We start from the raw sequence: 21,777 nt of genomic DNA on the forward strand, positions 1-21,777 counted from the left end.
CGCATGCAAAAGATGAGAGGGGGCAGCCGGCTCAGTTGTTTCAGCATGACACAACCTTTTCTTATTTTGACGATCGATTTTATCACTTACTCTAAAAATACAGGCACCAGCTAGGCTTTATATCGGATTAAAACAAAACACACATTAAATGCCACTTCAACCAAGCTGTTGCTTCTAGTCTTGACTCCACGTGACAGTTCGAAATTCCTTTTTCCTTTTAACTTTACTTATTGTTAAATATTTGTCTATGATGTCGTGTAATCTCCTCTTATTCTTATGGTATATTATTATCACGTACCAAATTTTTGGAAGAATTGGACTGTTTCGTATGTCTAGGATAAGGTAAAATTAATTATTTACTGATGCATGAATTTCATGTATTGGTAAGATTAAAGGATTAACCCATTGCCTTATATCAATCTAATCTTATGTTATTATCTCTTTTATTAGTGTGCCCCTTTTCTTTCCAGGGTTTGATTAACATGGGATCTAATGCAGGCACTCATAAAAATCCACACAAGCTCACCCTATGAATAGATGCACACAATCATACCCTTATAAGCATCTCCTCTCCAAGAACTGTACCAAAACAATGGAGATTGTCTCCATGTTAGCAGGCATGTTTCGTACCACTAAAAGAATAGCCCTATTATCTTAAATTAGTCCAGGACAATATGAGCACCTTGCTGAGTCGAAGACTTGAATCTAGATTGTTAGGTTTGACTAAGGAACCTAACCAACTTGAGCTATGTGTTTCTTTAATATTAAAGTTGTTTGTGTTTCGCACGGTGTCTTTTCTTTAGGTCAGATCCAATTAATGGAAGAATGTGTAGTGTTTTGTAATTTTGAAGTATGATTTTGATATTGTCAATTTTAGTTTTTGTATGTTTTTAAATTCTTGATTTGCCCTCTACCTTGTGAAAAAAAAAACTATACGTAACCGATAGATGATGGTTCTGTTGCTTGTATATGGGTGGGTTCCTTTTTTCGAGTGATTGGTGCTATGTTTTTAGCCCATTCCCACGGGTGCCAGTGGGCTAAAATCGACTGATTTTTTTATCTCGGTCACCCAAATTTTAGGTACCTAACTTATGCTATGTGGCCCCATTTTATTAGCTCAAAAAAACTGATGGATGGCATGACGTTTTTTACTCAATTTTTAAGTAGTCATTCGGCATTCCCATAAGAGATTCAGTGCAGCAAGTTCAAATTCTCTACTGACCACTGGTGGCCTTAGGTGTGGGTAGGGGTGGACCATGGCCCTAGTTCTATGCGCCCCATTCTGTATGCCCCTAGCCATCCTCTGTCTTTCCCTTCTCAAACCATGGTTTCCCCTTTGACGTAAATTCATACCTGTAGTTCTGTCCGGTATGAAGCCAGCATCGACATAGGTATAGCACACCCCCTTTCCCAGTTGCTAACTGTAAGGGTCCTTTCGAACCCCGGCTAGGCACCCTCCCGGTAGTGCCAGGGGCAACCGCTTCTAATGGGTCTCATCCGAGTGGGTAATCACATTAGTTGCAGTCAGTGACTGCCTTCTTGTCGCCTACCTCGTTAACTCCTGTAGTAAACCCTCGGCAAATGGCTTATCGATCATCCGCTCTAAGTAGAGTCCAATGTCCGCTATTTCTTAGGTCGTAGACCTTGCCTTGAGTTTGATCCAAGAGCTGATTTCTGTATTTCATCCGTTTGCCCACCCTGCGATTCTCCTCGGTAAACTAAGTACATGTTTGGTAAGATGCGCCGAGTTCTCAATCTACCATCTCCGCTCACTTCAACTCGGTTGGCTCCCCTTCGGACCCCTTATGTGAAAGTTAACCTAACCTTCTAACAAAGGGATAAAACTCGGCAATGGAGTCCCGAGATGGCGGGCACCCCTAGCCCTATTGCGAGGGAGGGTCTGAAAAACGTCACTGTTTTCAGTCGAGCCAGGGCTTGATCTTCCAGGACTGCTGAAAAGGGTTTTACCTTCCAGGACTGACTAGCTCGGGAACCTCCCTATTTTCACTAGTCAATTTGATGTGATCACACTTTTGAAAAGCATCCTTTTGCCAAAGATCCCTGTTTTCACTAGTCAATTTGATGTGATCACACTTTTGAAAAGCATCCTTTTGCCAAAGATCGTTGAATGTGGGTCAAGCACCAGCTTATGTGATCCCAACATATACTTGGAGTATAATTTATCTATCGTTTGCCTAATTTAACTATAAACGACGAGACAAATCTTAAGCCTAATTAGTCCATAATTGGACATTAATTTCCAAATAACAACAAAAATGTTATAGTACCAAAACTCCAAAAAATTCGCGAACTAAACAAGGCCTTAATCGACGCATAAGCCAACATAAAGAGTTCTGGGATTTCATCACGCAGCCGCTTTTTCTCGCTCGTGATATCTTTGCAAAATGGGGAGGACTTGCCTCGCTCCACCGGTTTTCACAGCGACTGCTCACGAGGAACCAAAGCTTCAATCCTGACTTGCATTAGTTTAGAGATCAGATGAAAACTCGGCACTAACCCATCCAGCAACGCTACCCCAATGCAGCTGGCACAGAACCATAAAAATAGCATCCAGGCATTCCAAGTAAAAAAAAAGTTTACAGAAACGAATGACAAAAAAAAAACTGCACATTGCCAGTGTACCTCTGTCCCAAAATACACAAGATTTCGTTATTCTAACGGATAGACAATTTTATTCGGTGTACCAGATAACCACGCCTTTATTTTTACTACAAAACAAATAATACATTGACTCCAGGTCGGGCCTCTTTCTGCCACATCGAACGAGAGGGAATGGGCATAATAATAAGTCCCAGGTTTATAATGGGTGCAATTGATTGTGCCATCATCAAAGCGGGCATTTTGTACAACATATAGTGTGCCGTGGGGGTTGCTCAGAAGATGAACACGACACTGTCGTGGACCCTGGACTTCTGGTTCTGAGCGACACATTCAGAGATCCACATCAGGTTCCTTATCTCCTGCTCACGTAGCCTGATGTAAGCGAAGAAAACAGCATAGTGAAACTGCAAGGCAAGAAAAGATTTGTCAAAAGGCAGCACCATGAATGAGCAGAGAATAGCTCTGAATTTCCAGGATCAAGTTCATAATAACAGCACGAAGCAACTCTTATAACATATCCGAATCAGAAAATATATACCTGCTGCTCAAAGGATAAGCATAGCCTCCGTACTTCCTCCTCATAAAAGGCCTTATCCAACATCTGGCTTTCTCCATATGAAATCCTGTTAAAAATTGACTGGTATGGTGGGTACTTCTCCATGGCACCACGCACCTGCATGATTAACAAGCAAACAAAGTGTTATGGCAATCAAATTAACTGAGCAACCCCAGAGCATGTGTACTGCAGAAGCATTCCATCTTCAAAGACAACAGGTTTTCAGAGAGAGAAGACTTAAATGGTGCACCTGAGGGGTTTTTTTTTTTTGGTATCCTAAGATGTGCGTGAAATCTAGAGGCAGGTGCAAAGGTGTGTAACTTGCCATAAAGCAATGTACATATGTTATACACTATATATCCCCTGAAGCATTTGGATTCAATTCTTCCTATCCAAACAGGCCCTAGAAAGCAATTTTAACTTTCAGGTGGGGAAGTCCACAGTAGTAAAATTACAATCAACACTACGATAATATTCATAACATGATGCAAAAAAAAACCCAAAAAGCAAGCAAATGATGGCTAATTAATAATATATTAATATATGTTTTTTTAACCTGATGAATGGTAACGCAAAAGGAAAGACATAGGTAGTCTGGCCTATGATGAACATATGGCACATCTGAATAGATTCTGCACAACACTATTGCATATTTTCAGCTAAGCATGTAGAGATAATCCAACAAGAAATGTATTATATCAGCATCATTAATTTGTCGTACACAAGTAGTCAGAAAGAAAGTTTGACATGGAAATTCCATAGAACACCATTGTTTTCCATTTCAGGATGAACTCTTAGTCTAAAGCATTTTGTTTCAATAAGCTTCGGAGTGGTTCAATATCGCTGGCCTTTTCCCTCCAACAGAACTCTTTTAATAATAACAAAATCACTGTAGAGATTAACAACTAAGAACACAAAATAAATTGCTTATGGATTAAAATAGTTCAGACTATAGCAGGATGTGCTTTAAAGAGTAAAAAAAGGATTGCATTGAATTTGAAGCATGATTAGAGATAAACCTGGTCAACATCTTCACAGACAGCCAGTTCCTCATGACCATATGGGTACCTAGGGGGCATCAAAATATCACACACATGAAAAACATGCACATACTGAAAAAAGTGCAGCTTGTGTTGCTTTCAAAGAAAACCTACAATAGACCAAAGTTGGAGTACAGCTTCCTGCGGTCATCTCTTGTCAACTCAGTCCCAATACTGAAACAAAAAAACATAGAAATCAGGACTGTAATAAGGCATCCGTGCATGTAAACTGAAAGATGCAAAGTTGGGAATGCAATTTCAGCACTGTACCTGTTTATTGTAATGTTAACTGCTCTTCTGTCGGCTTCAAATGAAAGGAGATCACACATGATCTCAGCTGTAGCACCACCCAGTTTCTATATAAAGAATAATGATGATTTCAAAGTAAAAAGAAATAATCAAAAGGAATATTATGAATATTGAAAAAAAATCATAAAAACCACCATATTTGAGTACTATACCTGGCAAAATTTGTAAAAATCCTCAAGATATGCTTTGTACAGAGTGTTCCTCATAATCTCAATATTCATGTCATCCAGATCCTAGAAAATAATACCGAGACATCCTTAGCTGTTATGAAAAAAAAATGAAACGAAGATGCATTTATATTTGTTGGAAGCGCAAATAATTAGCTGCAATTTTTTACCTCAGATGTAATGCACTCCGAGAAGTATGGAGCCAAGGGTGTATCGACCAGAACCAATCTATAAAGCTCACGCATATTTTGAGCAACAGCAAGTGATGCAATGCTATTGATCAGCAAGAAGACAAAACGATTAGCATTCTGAGTTTTGGCACATCTCAATCGATGAAAAAGGGGTAGAAACAACAATAATACCTGTCAAACATGCCCAATGGGTGGCATTTCTCCAACAGTTCATTAACATCTCTCTCATGCAATGTCCCGGTTACAATAAGGACAACATTATCAATCATATGCCCGTACCTGCGAAAACATTATCATGTCAGAATCAAACTACTGTACTAGAGCAGGAAATATGAACAAGTGTAGAGGAAAATTATGTAAAGGAAGCACCCAAACAATACTTGGCCACTTACGTTATATACTGCAAGAATGTAGATAGTGGTTCAGTAGCCTGGCATAGCATGTGCTTGTACTCATCAACCAGTTTAAGAGTGCACTTCTCCACAATTGTTGTTGTGTGCAAGGGAGAAGGCTCTGCAATTTACCAGAAATAAGTTCCCAGTATAGTTACAAAAATGCACTGAAAAGGCATATGTGCTGCAAATATTATTATGAACAAAATTGCTAACGTGAAGTTGACTGAACACAAAACTTTATTGATTAGGAAGGAATCCTGCCATTGTTCTTGAAAAAAAAAATTGTACCAAGTATACCATACCTTAGGCTAGTACAGCAACAAAAATTACGCATGGCATAACCATGGTAGATATAAGAGAAGCTATATGTTAACCTTCTACTTTGACAGAGACAGACACATTAAAAGTGTCCTTTAGCAACTACATAGTCTACATACCGCATCCTCTATATGTGAAAATGAAGCCCAGTAGAATAAGTTAACAGTAAGGAATGTAAATGCAATTTGAAAAATCTATAAGGTGATATCCACTGAATGTCAGAAAGTATCAGTAGATGAAGAGTATAGCAATCTATTGCCAAGCAGAAGCGAATTGTGATGAGTTGGAATGGGTTTTGCCAAACTAATTGACCCACAAAACAAGTGGATTGTAGAAAATAAATCCCCTAATAAGTACCTAATTCAACTAAAAGGATTCTTTTATGCAGGTTAAATAGTGGTTTACAGGCATCGCAGCAGGTCTAAGCTAACCTACAGGACCTAGTGTGCTTATGCAAGTCGTCGAAAATTCAGATAAATAGCAAGCGATCTGGACTGACGAGCTTCCCTTCGATCCACAAATGATGAATAAAGGGCACAGCAATGCTCGAGGTTCTAGCTCGAGAAGGCGCCCTGCTAGTAGGGCCATCCCGGAATCCTCAAACCAGGATCGCAATTCGCGCGGGCCAGATCACGAATCGCGGCGCCCTAGCATTTACCAGCGTGGATTCGGACACCCCAACCGGAAGCGGAAGGAGGAGGATCTCACCGTTCTGGAGGTAGGGCCCGTACTCGGTGGCGGTGAGGTGCATCTTGATGTCGTCGAGGGTCTCGCACTGGCAGAGGTTGTTGTAGTCGGCGGCGGTGAGGAGGCCCGAGCGGTTCCCCCGCACGATGGCCTCCAGGAACCCGTCGTGGATGTTGAACGACAGCATCTCCCACCCGTACATCTTCGCCGCCGCCGCCGGAGACGAGAGGACCTCGGTGTGGGGTGCGGGCAGCGGTGGCGCGCCGCGGGCGGAGGCGGAGGCGGAGGCGGAGGCGGGATCGGGACGGGAGGGGGAGGTCGTCGCAGATGAGATCCGGGAGGTGGGGTCGCGGCGCGGGTGCGGTGGAAGAAGAGTTGTTATTAGAAGGGACTCGTTGCCGCGGCAGCAGCTTGTGAGATCCGCGCGTGGCACGTCGGCCGCCTGCCCGTCTCGGTTCCGTCCCGGCGTCCCCGGTCTCACTTTCTCGGGCTGTGTTTAGATCCATTTAGTTTGAATTTTGAAAGAATATTTTTTTACATTTGAAGTATTAAGTATAAATTAATTATAGAACTCGTCTGTAAACTACGAGACGAATCTAATGAGTCTAATTAATCCATTATTAGAGCATGATTACTGTAGTTTACTGCAGCAATTTAGTGTCTAATCACGATCTAATTAGATTCATTAGATTCGTCTCGCGATTTACAGTCTATTTGTATAATGCGATTTTTTTCGACTACATCACCATGCAGGCGATTTACAAAAATTTTAGAATTTTGAAAAATGAATCTAAACACGGCCTCACAGTCCGTTCCAGGGCCGCCGGGGCCTTCTGATCTGATGGTGCCCGAGAACCTGAAACTGCTGCTGCCTGCTGCCCCCAAAATTTTCACCGTTCAAAAGCAACGATTAAACCTTTCAAAAAAAAAGGCAACGATTACATACGAAAAAAAACATGTATAACCACAGCAAATTTATAGTCAAATCAAGTTTAATGTATGCTACGATATGGATATGGGTTCCCTAATGTTTACCGAATTGATAGAGAGAATGTTCGTTCCATTCCGATATTACTTTAGACTAATCATTTGCTTGGTTCTTCTGCACAACCATACAGACTAATCTCTGCTTGATCGCACGTCTTCCTCTTTTTCGTCCGTTGACCGGCAATAAAATTTTCTTAGGTACAAGCAATTCACCGTGCTTATAGATTTTATTGACCATTGTTATGCTACACCATCGGGGAGAAACACAAACACTAATGCTTCCTACCTCAGCCAGTCAGCCCTTGTGCAGCAGCAGCAGCCTCCCTGTTGGAATGACTGGGACTCCGGGGTCATGGATGTGACTGAATCGAACACAGCCACCATCAGCACTAGTTGATCGGGCCCGTGTTTTTATTATGAGTGTCTCTGCAAAATAACAGCGTGTTAATCCAAAACAAAGGTGGCATACTTATCTGAATGGCTGTTAATTTTCGCCTGTACCCCATGCCTGTCAAATGCTATGCGCTGCGGAAGTTTTGTCCATCCATGCATTGCTCTCATGTTGATCAACGAAGAACACAGCATAAAGAACTTCTCTCTATTGAGCCAGTGTCACTGCACGTGCAGATTTCTCTCTGCAATTCTTTGCCATTTCACATGGATACGTGTTCGTGCTGAGAATGTTCAGATGAGGTCGAATCGACAAACCAGGGGTTTAATCGAACTCGAAGCACTAGTTACGTTCCAAGGATGAGCTCACGCAGTTATGAGTTTTGATGCGGTGTTGGCTGCTGCTCTAGGAGGAAGGTAAAAAAGGTTGCTCCTCTATGCTTCCTTAGCGTAACTAGGATCCATTACAGCGTTAACACTGCACTGCATTCGTTGCGTTGCCTCATTGATGAATTTTGGTTTTTTTCCTTTTTGGTGATGAAGATAGGCATCATTTCTCAAATAACTGGGGAACTACAATTACATGCGGGAATAGCACATAATATGTGCTAGCATTTTTTACTTTATGATCATGAAACACTAAGTTATTAAGTTTGGCATGGGTGAAGTGTTCAATTGGGCATGGACCCCTGTATATAAATTTGGCAGTCACTTTTCTTTTTTTTTAAAAAAAAGATGTCATCGTTATCTATGTACTGAAGTCTGAAACTAATTGAGGATTCGGTTTGTGCTTTACTCCAAAGCATGATGTCCTATACAAGTGTGAAATACAATATGCCACAACAAAATCTCTTCAATGAAGAATCCTTTGTGCAGTTATGAAGAAATTCTATTTCGTTACAAAAGCTATGTTATACAATGGGGAAACTTTGTGCCAACGGAATGAGGTTCCAATCACCTTTCTAGAAAGAATGGTATCTCCCTGCCCTATGTGTAACAAGTGATTCCCTCTGAAAGATTGGTGTCAATATCTTTTTAAGAGAAGACAGACTGTTATCACTTTATTTTGGATATCCTTTCTCCAATACAATATATGGACGAGAAAATTACACTCTGGCATCTATAACAATTTGATAAAGAGAAAAGGTCGCTATCTTCGTCTCTTCTTTGGTGAGAGCTCATCACGCTTTTCGAAATACCATGATTCCAAGCTGGAGGTTGGGGATTCCAATGCCACCAGCTACATTGTCTGCAGAAATATTTTTCCTGGGAGAAACTCTGACCTTTCAACACAAAATGCTTCTGATCTGATATGTTCAATTCATTGATAGGAGTAATTGAACTTCAAAAAGGGAGGAAAGGACTCCAGGGGAATTTCGATGTGCAAAGATGGATTAGAGGCGGAGCCAGCAAAAAATTTTAGGTGGGGCAGGCCGGCAGTGGGCCGCCGGCGGGGCGCGGCAGACGGGCACGGCAGGCGGGTTTCCGGCGGCCGGCAGGGCGCGGCAGACAGGCACGGCAGGCGGTTCCCGGCGGCTAGCTGGGGCAGCTGCCCCACCGTGCGGTATGGGTGGCTCCGCCACTGAGATGGATATATTACTGTGTGTCTAGTCAACCACATATGGACTAAGGCTGTCGATGATACAGTGACGATCCGATACTTCCAATTCCAATCTAGGGGTTGAAATGCAATCACTTGATGAGAAAGACACCAAAATCCTTAAGACGTTGACATATCGAGTAACCTTCTTTCATTTAGATTAGGTTGACCAGAACAGGATGACCTGAACGGTGTATCAACTAGAAACTGTCTGGGACGGTTAAAAAAATAAAAAGAAATTGTCTGGGCAAAAAGACCATTTTGCTGTATTCCTTGTTGGTTCTGAATGTTGGACAGCTTAAAAGCCATCCATGGAGCCATACTGAGAGAATGCATTGTTTTATGCTTTCTTGATTACACCTTCCAACGAAGTCTGCTGCAATTCAAGATGGAGTACACATGAGAAATGGGCTAACAAGTTGTTGCTATTTTCGTTTGTTGATAAAACTTAGTGCCTGACTGTATCCGGTTCTCTTGCTAATTTCTGAGGATTGCACCTTTTGTCTTGCAGAGTTTGTAAAATTACTGTTGCTTTCAGAACCCTTTTTGTGCTATCCAGCTCGAGTAATGAAAAAACTAACTAGTGTCATGGAAAAGTAAATGGCTGAAGTTCTTCAAGCATCCATGCATCAGATCAGCTAGATTCATGATATATATCATACAGGACAATTTAATCCACGGTCCTTCTTTTGCCCTGTTCCTAGAGAATAGACTATAGTTGTAGACAACGAACAAAAGATCTGCTGTCCCATCAATTCACATGCCCAAAGAGAGCCGATTGATCAACTTTAACATAGTCAAGCAACTAACAATTTATTCCACGCATAGTTCATACAATTACATAGTTCATATGACAGCATTATAGTTCTAACATCGACACATAGTTCATACAAGAACATAAGAAGTAACTCAACCAGAACCTGCACCAATTCGTCGGGCAAAGATCTCATCCTGCAAGGTCAAAAAGTATTTCTGTTGCTGCTCACTCATACCACTAATGTCCATACTCATCACTGTATTATCCTGAATCCATCGTCTTAACTCAAGATCTTTTTTCCTTAGTTCAATCTTTTCCTTCTCCAGTGCAATTATCTGATCATGGCGCTCTTGCTTTCTATTCTCTTTGAAGGTTTCAAACTCTTTCTTCTTGGTCCACATATTTTCCAACATTTCCACGTAATGGGCCTTTGCAGTGTGAAAACCCTCCCCTTCATCATCAGCAAGGCTTTCATCGCTTCCAGGAGTCGACGAGCCTAGACTTGCAGTGGCGCTTGTCCTCTGTCTTTTCTGATTGGAATTCTTGGTTGTACTCTTACGCGTCATGGACCTTATAACGTCTAAAATTGCCAGATCTGCCTCAACGTGTGTACTTTCAGATTGACTTTCATCCGAGTCGCTTTCTTGGTTGTGCTCGCTAACCGAGTCCAGAAAACTACCCATTGGACTATCCATCGGAACAACCTACATGGAGAAAAAGGGGAACAAGTAGTATGAGCTATGGCCAAATAAATTATCTGTGCTCGACATACGGATCACTTCCAGTTATAACCAAACAAAATTGCATGTCGCACCAATTCATAGCTTAACCAAACCACATCCCGTTGCATCAATTCCTAGCTTGACCAAACAAAATCGTTTCATCGGATCAACTAACACTTACACTTAAAAAGTAAACTCAAAGCATCCCTCGTCCCAGCAAGCAGGCTCCACTGCCTCTGCCCAACTGCGGCCGCTCTCAGCCTCCCCGGCCGCCTCCTTTGCCCAGTCGCCTCATCTGTACCTACCCGACCGCCTCTGCGTCATCCCTCCCTCTTCCCTGTCGGCCTCCCCCCAACCCAAGCTCCACACCCGCGTTCCCCTCCCTCCTGGGCCCTTCATCCGCGAGCGCTCCTACGCCTCGCGGCGCTGGCAGTAAAAAAGCGAGAGGGGCAGAGGCGTACCTGGTGGCCGCGGCGGAAGGAGATCTCCGAGGCCCGAGCGGCGGCGCGCAGCGGGTCCAAACCTAGCGAGAGGCGGAGTCAGATGTGCGAGGGAGAGGGGTGGAGTCCTGGAGGGGGGAGCAGATAGGGAATGAGCACCCCCGAGAATAGCGAGGCGAGGGCGCGAGGCCGATGGCGCGCGCGGGGAGTTGAGCTCGTTTTCGCTACTTTTTGGGAGGACGTTTGGGGGTTGCACAACAGAACCATTCGTATCGTTCTTTCTCGCTAGTACAGCTACTCTCTCTATTTTTATTATTTGATCAAACTTATAAAAAATAATAACATTTATAATATCAAATTTATTTGATTAAATCCACTATAAAATATATGTTGATAGTGCATATGTTGGATGGGAACATATCAAGTTGGTTTGCATAATTTTCACAGAGAAGTTAGTTTGTATCTGATATGTTCCCATGTTAGATAATATAGTTATTATTATATTTTTTCTACAGACTTGACCAAAATTAGTTAAATTTAATTCTTAAAAAATTCATTTGACATGTAAATAAAAATGAAAGGAGTAGGATTTAGCGGATTTTCTTGACCACAAGAATATTAAACTTCTTCATACAATACCCTATGGACATCCTTCCTCACCGGTCGTTTTTTTAATATTGTTTTCTTTCTGCAGAAAGAGAAAAGCTAAAGCAGAAATGAGATGGGCTAATGACGATGCTGAAGCAGAGCTGAACAAATGCGGCACATTGCCACGGCAGCTACACTACTATCTCAATGTTAGTAATGTAGTATTATCTATGTATGATCATGAATACACCAATCTCAATGTTGTTTGACTCTATCTCCTCTCACTCTCATATATATATCCGATACATTAGTTGCACGATCGTTATTAATACAACAAAATGGGGAGGGAATATTAATCAGGGTGGAGGGGAAGAAAAAAAGAAGAAGAAGAAGAAGAAGAAGAAGAAGAAGAACACGCCCGCCCGCACCGGCGCCGCTCTCAGAGTCAGAGAGGTCAGAGCAGCCTGTCCGAGAGGCTCGGCAGGCGGCGGAAGAAGTTGACGGCCGGCGGCGGCATGGGGTCCCGGAACATGGGGTGGCGCAGGTAGTAGAACCCCCCGGCCACGGCCACCATCTTGGGCGGCATGGCGTAGAGCGCGACGGCGACGGCGAGGCAGACGCCGACGAAGATCCGGCTGGCGCGCGGGTCCCGCCAGCTGACGAGCGCCTGCAGGCGCTCCCCCTGCGCCGCCACGTCGCCCATGACCCGCTGCACGCGCCCCGCCAGCGTGCGCAGGCGCTCGTAGCGCAGGCGCAGCACGTCCGGCGGCGGCACCGGGTCGAACTCCTCCTCCAGCTCGTCGCCGTCCACCGTGTCCGCCTGCGACAGCCGCGCGTCCATCCCCGCGGGGCCCCGCGGCCGGAACCGGTAGTACCACACGCCGATCATGAACACGTACAGCGACGCCGTCGGCACCACCAGCTCCGGGTACCACACGAGCACCAGGTACAGCGCGTGCACGAGCACGGTCGTCGATGGGTTGCGCCACCGCTTCACGCCGTCGAGCCACCGCGCCAGCCCGACGGCCCAGGCCAGCACCCCCATGATGCGGAACCAGTTGGCCTTGGCGCGCCGCACGCTCCAGGCGTGCGCGTCCGCGTCCAGCATGTAGCGCACCACCTCGGGTCCCAGCGGCGGCTCCGAGCGCGCCAGCCACGCCGCCACCGTGCGCACGGCGGCGCCGCGGAGCGCCTCCTGCTGCGCCACGCCGATCGGGCGCAGGTAGTGCGCGCGCGGCAGCAGCGGCGACGTGTAGGTCACCCAGGTGTCCGGCAGCTGCGCCGGCGACGAGAAGCGCACGGCCAGCTGCAGCTCGCCCATCTTGCGCAGCCCTGAGCGAAGCAGCACCAGCAGCGGGTACGACGCCGTGTACGCGCGGTTGCTCTCCAGCGTCGACACGCGCACGCGCACCTTGCCGACGCGGTAGTCCTGCCGCTCCTCGCCGGCGCCGGCGAACATGCGCCAGTTGTCGAACACCGCCACCGTCAGCACCGTGCAGGGGTCGTACACCTGCCACGTGTACTGCTCGTTCCACCGCGGGCTCAGGCTGTCGGTCACCGTGCGCGTGCGCACCCACTTCTTGCCGTACTTGGCCACGCAGTAGGCGTCCGTGGAGCCCTTGGCGCCGCCGCCCTTGGTCTTCATCGGCAGCAGGCCGCACGCGCCGATGATGCCCAGCTCCAGCACGCCCACCGGAGCCTTCCACAGCTGCTTCGCCGTTGGCCGGTAGTCGCTGCACACGTGCGCCGCCTCGTCCAGCACGTGGTACCCGCCTTCCAAGCACAGCCGGAGGTGCAGCCGCCCGGAGTAGAACGCCTCGCTGTTGCCAGGGGGCATGCCCATGCCGCCGCCGCCACCACCTTCCAGGTTGTACCACCTCGACGCCACCATCTGCCGCTCGTCGAGGCGCTGCTCCACGGAGGCCACCGGGATGGTGGCGTGCCCGAGCAGCGCGGGCTCCTTGATCATGGACCGGTCCTCGACCAGCACGACGAGGGTGTCGTCCAGCGGCTCGGACGCCACGAACATGAGGTCCTCGGACCACGCGAACGCCGAGCCGCCGGCGCCGCTCGCCGCCGCCCGCCGCGTCCGCGCCGACTGGAAGCCGAGCTGCATCTTGACGCGCACGTCGAACGGCAGCCCCGGCGGCGGCGCCGGCACGCGCAGGTCCTGCGCCTCGATCACCGTCGCCCGCAGGTACCAGAGCTTGGGCGACTGGTACACCTTGGACCGCGTGTACGCGGCGTAGGGCGCGTCGGTGCTCCACGCCTCCGGGAACGCGTCGTCCGCCTGCGTGCCGATCCACACCGCCACCATGATGTCCCCCGTCACCATGCCCGGCTCGCCGCCGCCCTCGAGGCGGTACCACTGCGGGGCCAGCGGGCCGTCGGGCTGCTCGCGCACTGGCACGTCAGAGAGGTCGAAGCACACGCCGCCGAGGAAGGCCTCGGGGGAGGGCGCGCCGCCGTCCCACACCGAGATCTCCAGCGTCGGCTCCGGCCTGGCGTGGCTGATGGCGAACACCTGGTTCCACTCGGGGTTGCCGGTGCCGGCAACGTCGCGGCCAGGGCGCGACCGGAGGGAGTAGGGGCCGGCCTGGACCTTGACGTAGGGCCCCTCGCAGGCGCGGATGCCGCGCACCCGCACGACGCGCACGAACAGGTAGCGCATCGGCTCCACCAGGTCGTACGACGACGAGTGCACGGGCTCCGCGGACTCGCCGGCGGACGCGAACCGCCCGGAGATGACGCGGGGCGACGGATCGTAGCAATCGGGGGCCATCGGGTGGCGCGCGACGCGAACGCGCTCCGTGCTCGACGCCATCCGCGTCTTGCGCACCTCGGGAGGGTACGGGTCGCCGGCCTCCGGCTCCGGCGCGGGCTCCGGCTCCGGCTCCGGCTGCGGCGGCGGTGTCATTGGCCCGTGCATCGGCGGCGGCATCATGGGGCCGTGCGGCCCGCGCATTGGCGGCGGCATCATAGGGCCATGGGGGCCGTGCATCGGCGGCGGCATCATCATCATCGGCGGGTGCATCGGCGCTTCCTCCACGGTGATGATTGGGGGATGCGCCGCCGGCTGCTGCACCTCGACGGCGGCCTCGGTGGGCGCAGGCATCTCCTGGAGTTCCTTGGGCGCTTCCGGCGGGACCTCCGGCGGCGGCGCGTTGTCGGCCTGTTCCGGCGGCCTGTCCTCCTCCGGCGGCGGTGGCGGCGGCGGCCCGTCCGCCGGCTCGTCGTAGTAGTAAATCTTGAGCCCGACCTCGCCGCGGATCCAGCTGAGCAGGCTGCGCTTCTCGAGCGGGAAGTAGACGATGCCCTCCTCGCCGCGGCGCGAGAACTGGGAGCCGTAGATGCGGACGCGGCCGAGGAAGTGGTTCTTGCCGCTCCCACCGCCGCCGCCGGAGGGGTTGAAGCGGCGGTCGTGGTAGAGCGAGACGTCGAGCGCCTCGGCGTGCATGCCGGCCGGGTCGTGCACGGCGAACTCGAGGCGCTCGTGCCACTGCGGGTTGAGGTCCCGCGGCACGGTGCGCGTGCGCCGCCGCTGGCCGTCGAAGTCCACGACCGCGAAGGCGCTGGACGTGCCGAGCCCGTCCTTGGGCACGAGGTCGCGCGCGTCGACCACCTCGACGGCCAGCCTCCGCTGCATCGGCGGCGGCCCCGGGGGCGGCGGGCCGCCACCACCACCGGCCGCCATGGGCGTAGCAGAGGAAGCAGGGGATGGTGGAGCGCTCACGCGCCGGGGCTAGAGAGAGGGAGGGGGGAAAAAAAGGAAGCGAGAAGGCGACGGCGGAGGGAATTGGGTTCCTTATGATCGATCGGCGTGGGGTGGTGGGCCGATCAAGTGCCTGCTTTTGCTTTTGGGGGGAGGTAGTGAGCTTTGGAGAATCTGGGCTGGAGTGAGAGAGAGAGGCGCGTTGGAAGGGAAGGAGAGGTGGAAGAAGTTGGTGTCTTTCTTGACGTGGAAGCTCTCAGCTTTGGAGGACCGCCGGGGCAGAATCTGATCTGCTCTTCGCCTTCTTTTCGAATGCGCTGTGAAGCGGTTGGGTGGTGGTGGCGCCGCCGCCGCGGCGTTTGTCGGCGACCCGACCTCGTCCTCCCGCCCCGCCCGCCCTTTTTCTCGCGTTCCCAGACACAGGCCGACAGTTAAATAGAAGAGCCTTCCAGTCCATACGTGCGCCCTGTTCTGTGGTCGGCTGCAAACTCTGCAGCCTGCCGCCAAGTCGGATGGAACCTCCTTTTTCTGTTCCACCGCCGTTAGATTTATGTCAACATTCACACCTGTTAATTGTATGGAAATCCAATCATCAAGCCACAATGACAGAACGTTGCTACCAGAAATTGATATTTTTAGTTGTTTGACCATTGTTAGCTTTTTTATCTTCTATTCTAGAGTATTTTGACATGTACAGTTGGTTATTGGCGTCACAATCTTCGTCATTCACCTCTCAAATGTACATGTCAAAATTCAACATGCACCATGTGGCATTAAACCTGCCATGCAACCGTCCTGAGCAATGGTAAGATTCGATTTCTGGTTGAATGGTTCACGGAGACAAGGAATTGATGATGCTAGGTTCTCTGAGATGAGGACTTGTTGATGTAACGAATTTGTGATGGCAGATATTGAACTTTATGCTAGCTTGTACACGCACAAACATACTAGCTTGCCTCAGAGTGTGCAGGATCGATGGAGGGCGGCGGCGGTGGCGTCAAATATCAGCAACAGCGCGTGGAGGTGGAAGGAGAACAACCCGATGCAAATGGATGACGTGGACCCAGTTTTGAATATAGCTACCACGTTTTAGCTAGTCTCTTGGACTACTCCTTGTAGAATTATGTAGTTTTCTACTTTTACAAAGGGGTACAATCTCCATATATAGATAACAAAATACAAGAGTTCTTGGAGATGCTCTAAACTCTGGCTAACCTGGCTTTTATGAACCTTTCCTTATGGAAAAAATATATATTTGGATCATTCCTTTTAGAAAAAAAAACTACTATATACACATTGATCCCCGTATAGATAAATGGACAAAAGGAAGCCAAAAGTTTATCTGCTCCTGACCTAGAGATTAACTGGATGACAGAGTATACCGACCACGGAAAGATCTCAAAAGCATTGGTACTCAGAAGTGAGGGGGCGTGCTCAAAATATATGGTGAAATGGAAGTCATTTCAATGTTTTTTAAACAATGGATTTCGGATGCCTTCTATTTTTTTCAAGGAATCAATATATTATTTCATTTTCCATGAATCCATTTCGTCATAGGTCTCTGTACATGCAGACACGCTGACGTGGCGCGTGTCTTAATTAATTAGGTATTCGTGACCGACAGGAGCCGGTGCGCGAGGAACGCGCCGAGTGCGAACCCGGAGACGGCCGCGGCGACCATCTGCCCCTTGCCGCCGAGCGCCTCCGCCCACGTCGTCGCCGCCCCCTCCGCCGCGGCGCACTCGGCCAGCCTCGCCGCCACCATGGCCCCGGCGCAGGGCGGCTGCTTGGGCACGGTGAGCGACAGCACGGCGCCGTCGAAGCGGCCGGCCACCCCGTCGGGGTTGGCCGTCGGCGGCAGCTGGAACACCTTGTGGAACCGCACGTACCCGGCGGGGCGCTCGCCGCGGACCGTCAGCCGCCCGCCGGAGTCCACCTGCACCTTGAAGTCCTCCTTCTTGAACCCCGGGAGGCTGAGGCGGAAGATGTAGGTGGTGGCGCCGTCGAGGCACTCCACCTTGGGGTCGATGTCGGCGACGCAGGCATCCCCCTTCGCCGCTCGCTGCTGCTGCGGCTTGCAGCTGCTGCCCATGATCGATTGGTCTACGAGAGAACTGGTCGCAGGTCGCGCTTGATCTGATATTCTGATGCTGCTGCAGCCGGTGATCGATGGATGGGAGGACGATGGTGGATGAGTCCAACGATCGTCAGGTGAGCTTAAATATGCAGCGCTCCGATCCGGCGGTGTCTGTTTTGCTAGTTATTCCAATCCTTTTCTTGAAGGTTGCAGCGGAAAATTTAGGAGGAGTTTGTCGTCGACGTCTGGGTAAAGGCTAGGGATCTCTATAGCGGCCGGGGCCTTGCTTTCGGCACCCGTGCGGGGCTACTACTACTCAAGCCCTCGGCTGAAGAAAACACAAGGTGTAACGAGTTACCAATGGCAGATGTTGTGGACAAGCATTTCAAGCAAGCAGGCCGATTAATTGTATTGCATATCCCTTCCTTCTATTATTCTATATTCTTTTTTTTCTTCACCCATCTTTTATCAAGATGCCGGTGATTAACCATTGTCTGTATCCAAATTCATATCCATATTGTTTGGAGAGGGTATGGATTATCCATATATATGTGGGTATGGGTAAGATATTAGAGGGTAATTATCTACTTAACCATATACCCGTTCAGAATAATTGGCCCTGTTTGGTTCCGTGCACTAGAATAATTGGCCCTGTTTGGTTCCGTGCACTAGGGAGTACTAGAAAACTTTGACCACTAATTACGGTGTCAAACAAAGCCATTTTACAAAACCAACTTCAGAACTTCTGCGCTAGGAACACCGAAGAATCTAATGAGGCATTTGACTACGTGATTAGATAATGGTTATTGTAGCATCACTGTACCCAATCATGAATTAATTACCGTCATTAGATTCATCGCGAAAAGTTTCTCACATCCCTAAAAAGATTTTACAAATAAACTTCATTTAATACTTCATGCATGCGAGATTTTTTTTTGGAGAACGCACGTGTCACTGGCATGAACCGAACAAGGCCAATAAATCACCAAGCGCAGGTGCTAGGAGGGGACTTCTTGCGCGCGCGCCCCGTGAAGGCCAGGGGCCACCTTCTAAGTTCTCATCTCGTGCTTGCGCTGGTGACCAGCCATAATGGTCCAGTTTGGGTTGTGCTGTGCTAGTGAATAGTGACACTTTGATCGTTAATTACAGTGTCAAATAAAGTCAGTTGACAAAACTAACTTCAGAACCCCGCGTTAGGAACCCTGAAGAATCTAATGAGGTCTTTGACCGCACGATTAGGGAATAATTACTATAGCATCACTGTAGCTAATTATCTATTGATTACCGTCATTAAATTCGTCGCAAAAAGTTACACCCATCTTTGAAAAGATTTTGCAAATTAACTTCATTTACTACTTCATGCATAGAAAATTCTCCCGTAGCATAGCATGAACCAAACTGGGCCAATGCCGCTGCATGCTCATTTGGTTCTCGATACTCGTGGAGGCAAAATCTCCGCTGCTTACCTTAGTGGAGGCAAAATCTGAAATGTTTACCTATTGGTTATCCATACCTATGGGATATTACCCTCATTATTTGGGAATGGATAATTTGGATACGGATCATTACAGGGAATGGATACGGGTGACCCCGTTTGCTGCCCAACGGCATCGTGAATCTTTTATTACCTACCGACGCCAATACATTATTGTAAATTGTAATTGTTGTGGGGTTTCTAGGGGTATCCACAACCGGGTGGCGGAGCGCACCCGCCTATTCCCTTGTGAGGGAGTACTCGGGGAAGTACTAGGCGATGGGGCTGAATCTATGCTGAGACAAGGACTCAAGAACACACGATTTAGAGTGGTTCGGGCCACCGGAGCGTAATACCCTACGTCCACTGGGAGATGTTTTGTTCTTGGTGGTGTGTATGAACCTATCCTCTGCTGGCCTTGGCACTCACCCAGCCCGAGGTCTTCTAGCGGCGCTCCCTCCTTTTATAGATCAAGGGGGAGCGGATACATAGGAACGTTGATGCCCCGACAGGTGGGCCCAACGTGACTGTGGCTACAGTGGTAGCGAATCTTTCCTCCGATATGCGTACTGCTGCTCCTCTGACTCAGGGGGGTCTTCTATTGTCCCGTCAGCGAGGCGCCCGTTGGAGTAGCGTAGCTTGCGGCGTGGCCTGCTGAGGCTATTATGTAGCGTCATAATGGGCGAAGCCGAGCCGTCGTATCCATCTGTTACGGCAGGCTGGCAGATGCGGTATGGGCGGCGCCAGCGGCTCCACTGCCTTGGTAATACGCGATCAATAGTGTCCCCTGGTCAATGAAACGCCTCAGCTTCTGCCATATTAATGCAGACGTCCACCTACCGCAATGAATGCAATGGTGGGTGAACGTTAGTATGGAAACCCAAACGGCCATATCTTGCAGACACGTGGCGTCTCCAGACCACCCCGACGCGGGGTGCCGATTTCTTCCCTTAGTGAGGGGTCCGGTTACTATACAGGGGGTCCGGGACGCCATGAGGGGTCCGGGACCCTGCGGGGGTCCGGTCTCCTTGGGAGGTTCGGAGCCCCGGCTGCTCGCGCACGAGTTCCTGCCTCTTCCGGAACACGTGGTGTCTCCGGACCCTTCCCAACTGTGGAACGGTCCGGGCCGTTGCTGGGAGAACAGGACTCCGGACCGCAGGGGTCCGGCTGTTTGGATGTAGTTAAGGATAACTACAAGATCCTTGCCTAGACACAGCAAGAGGGGGTACCCCAGTCCTGGGGTACCGACAGTGGCCCCCGGGCCCACCTCGGGAGAGGTACGAACCCGCGGGTGGGGCCACTATCAGGATGTGTTTCTACGCAACTTGATCGCGTTGATGTGCTCGTGTAGAGAGCGGGAGTCCCGGACCCCTGAGGCCGGTACACCTGTTGCCAGATTTAGGTACTAGAGTGCTCTCCATAGGGCGACGAAGGTGTAGGCTTAGGGTACGGAACCGAGCTAAGCGGCTACACAGACTTCGGATCGCTCCGGGAGCAAGCACCACTTCCCGGACCCGGCTTTTGTCGACCGTGGCGAGCGGTCTCCGCCGGAGCGGGCCACCGGAGTGGACTTGGAGCGACCGTGGCGAGCGGTCTCCGCCGGAGCGGGCCACCGGAGTGGACTTGGTGCGACTGTGGCGAGCGGTCTCCGCCGGAGCGGGCCACCGGAGTGGACTTGGAGCGACCGTGGGAGCGGTCTCCGCCGGAGCGGGCCACCGAAGTGGATTTGGTGCGACCGTGGCGAGCGGTCTCCGCCGGAGCGGGCCACCGGAGTGGACTTGGAGCGACCGTGGCGAGCGGTCTCCGCCGGAGCGGGCCACCGGAGTGGACTTGGAGCGACCGTTGCCGACAATCTGATGGAGCATGCTACCAGACCTCATAGTAAGGTGTAAAGAAACCAAGCCTTATACTAGAAGGGAGCCAGGGACCTCTAAGTACAGCAGTCCTGGATACTAGAGTACTTGTAACAGGGTAGCGAAGTACGTAAACTTAGGGTACATTACCAGGCTAAGCTACGCGGAGCTTCTCTCCCCAGGATACAAGTACCACTTCTCCAGAGCAGGTCCTTAAGGGTCCGGACTGCCTTTCAGCTAGAAGGGGTGTCTTCACCTGACCATAAGCTAGCAGCTTAACTTGGATTGTTAGCAACAAGGGAAACTCCGTTCAAGAGGAAAGAATAGTTAAACCAAGGCGAATAAATGTAATCAGGATGGAGCCTAGGTAAAACTGAGAAGAAAATCTCCTTTATTATTGTGGTTGTTGCGGTATACATCAGAGGTCGGGATTACGAGGTCGGACCTCCACCGCTCCGGACCGCTTTTTGCCTGTTTGTGTGATAGGGCCAGAGGTCGGGTTTACAAGGTCGGACCTTGACCGCTCTGGACACACACGTAGGCGCCACGTTTTTACAAAGGAGGAACTCTCTCTTAGTTTTTTCTTAGGAGTAACCTACGGCTGCATGCTATACAGCGTGTCCTTCTCCGGTTGGAAGTGGTGCGACCACTCCCGAATTCTTCATAGTCGTCGGAGGCGAAGGCGCCCTGGATGTGCCTGAACCGCATCATCCAGCATCACCTCGGGAGCTCGGGGGATCCCTTCTTGCCTAAGAGCTGTCACATGCTTACATGGCATGAGACAAATTCTTTGGCTTTGAATGGAAGAGGCCCCCAGCCGTCGTCGTCGTCTGCCGATGGAAACCAGACGCCCTTGCGCAGCAGATGGACCGGACGTGGAGCGCGGAGAGGT

General features: G+C 49.7%; 4 protein-coding genes across 4 annotated transcripts; all 4 read right to left on the bottom strand.

The window, feature by feature from the left end:
* Positions 1-2,586: 2,586 nt before the first annotated feature.
* Positions 2,587-6,733, bottom strand: LOC120707223 (probable V-type proton ATPase subunit d). The gene is made up of 10 exons (XM_039992068.1): positions 6,307-6,733; positions 5,278-5,398; positions 5,057-5,164; positions 4,865-4,967; positions 4,680-4,760; positions 4,489-4,574; positions 4,333-4,392; positions 4,198-4,246; positions 3,161-3,295; positions 2,587-3,026 (listed from the first exon to the last, which is right to left on the bottom strand). Exons 1-10 carry the CDS (start codon positions 6,485-6,487, stop codon positions 2,895-2,897), a joined length of 1,056 nt encoding a protein of 351 aa, XP_039848002.1. The 5' UTR covers positions 6,488-6,733; the 3' UTR covers positions 2,587-2,894.
* A 3,307-nt stretch (positions 6,734-10,040) lies between these two features.
* LOC120707224 lies at positions 10,041-11,280 on the bottom strand. Its single transcript, XM_039992069.1, has 2 exons — positions 11,203-11,280; positions 10,041-10,723 (listed from the first exon to the last, which is right to left on the bottom strand). Exon 2 carries the CDS (start codon positions 10,712-10,714, stop codon positions 10,172-10,174), a length of 543 nt encoding a protein of 180 aa, XP_039848003.1. The 5' UTR covers positions 10,715-10,723; positions 11,203-11,280; the 3' UTR covers positions 10,041-10,171.
* A 689-nt stretch (positions 11,281-11,969) lies between these two features.
* Positions 11,970-15,758, bottom strand: LOC120707225 (protein QUIRKY-like). Its single transcript, XM_039992070.1, has one exon. It carries the CDS (start codon positions 15,461-15,463, stop codon positions 12,224-12,226), a length of 3,240 nt encoding a protein of 1,079 aa, XP_039848004.1. The 5' UTR covers positions 15,464-15,758; the 3' UTR covers positions 11,970-12,223.
* A 283-nt stretch (positions 15,759-16,041) lies between these two features.
* LOC120709897 (17.7 kDa class I heat shock protein-like) lies at positions 16,042-17,573 on the bottom strand. The gene is made up of 2 exons (XM_039995524.1): positions 17,229-17,573; positions 16,042-16,047 (listed from the first exon to the last, which is right to left on the bottom strand). The coding sequence occupies exons 1-2, from the start codon at positions 17,571-17,573 to the stop codon at positions 16,042-16,044; spliced, it is 351 nt and encodes a 116-aa protein (XP_039851458.1).
* Between the last annotated feature and the right edge of the window lie 4,204 nt (positions 17,574-21,777).

Source organism: Panicum virgatum, chromosome 5K, assembly GCF_016808335.1.
Source record: "Panicum virgatum strain AP13 chromosome 5K, P.virgatum_v5, whole genome shotgun sequence".
NCBI classification, from domain to species: Eukaryota; Viridiplantae; Streptophyta; class Magnoliopsida; order Poales; family Poaceae; genus Panicum; species Panicum virgatum.

Bases quoted from the DNA above. Each gene is read 5' to 3' on its own strand.
- LOC120707223 (XM_039992068.1), bottom strand. From the start codon at position 6,487: ATGTACGGGTGGGAGATGCTGTCGTTCAACATCCACGACGGGTTCCTG. The intron at 5,399-6,306 runs GTGAGATCCTCC...GGTAAATTGCAG, and splicing joins CGGGCCCTACCTCCAGAACG to AGCCTTCTCCCTTGCACACA. The intron at 3,027-3,160 runs GTATATATTTTC...CTTGCCTTGCAG, and splicing joins GCTTATCCTTTGAGCAGCAG to TTTCACTATGCTGTTTTCTT.
- LOC120707224 (XM_039992069.1), bottom strand. From the start codon at position 10,714: ATGGATAGTCCAATGGGTAGTTTTCTGGACTCGGTTAGCGAGCACAAC.
- LOC120707225 (XM_039992070.1), bottom strand. From the start codon at position 15,463: ATGGCGGCCGGTGGTGGTGGCGGCCCGCCGCCCCCGGGGCCGCCGCCG.
- LOC120709897 (XM_039995524.1), bottom strand. From the start codon at position 17,573: ATGGGCAGCAGCTGCAAGCCGCAGCAGCAGCGAGCGGCGAAGGGGGAT.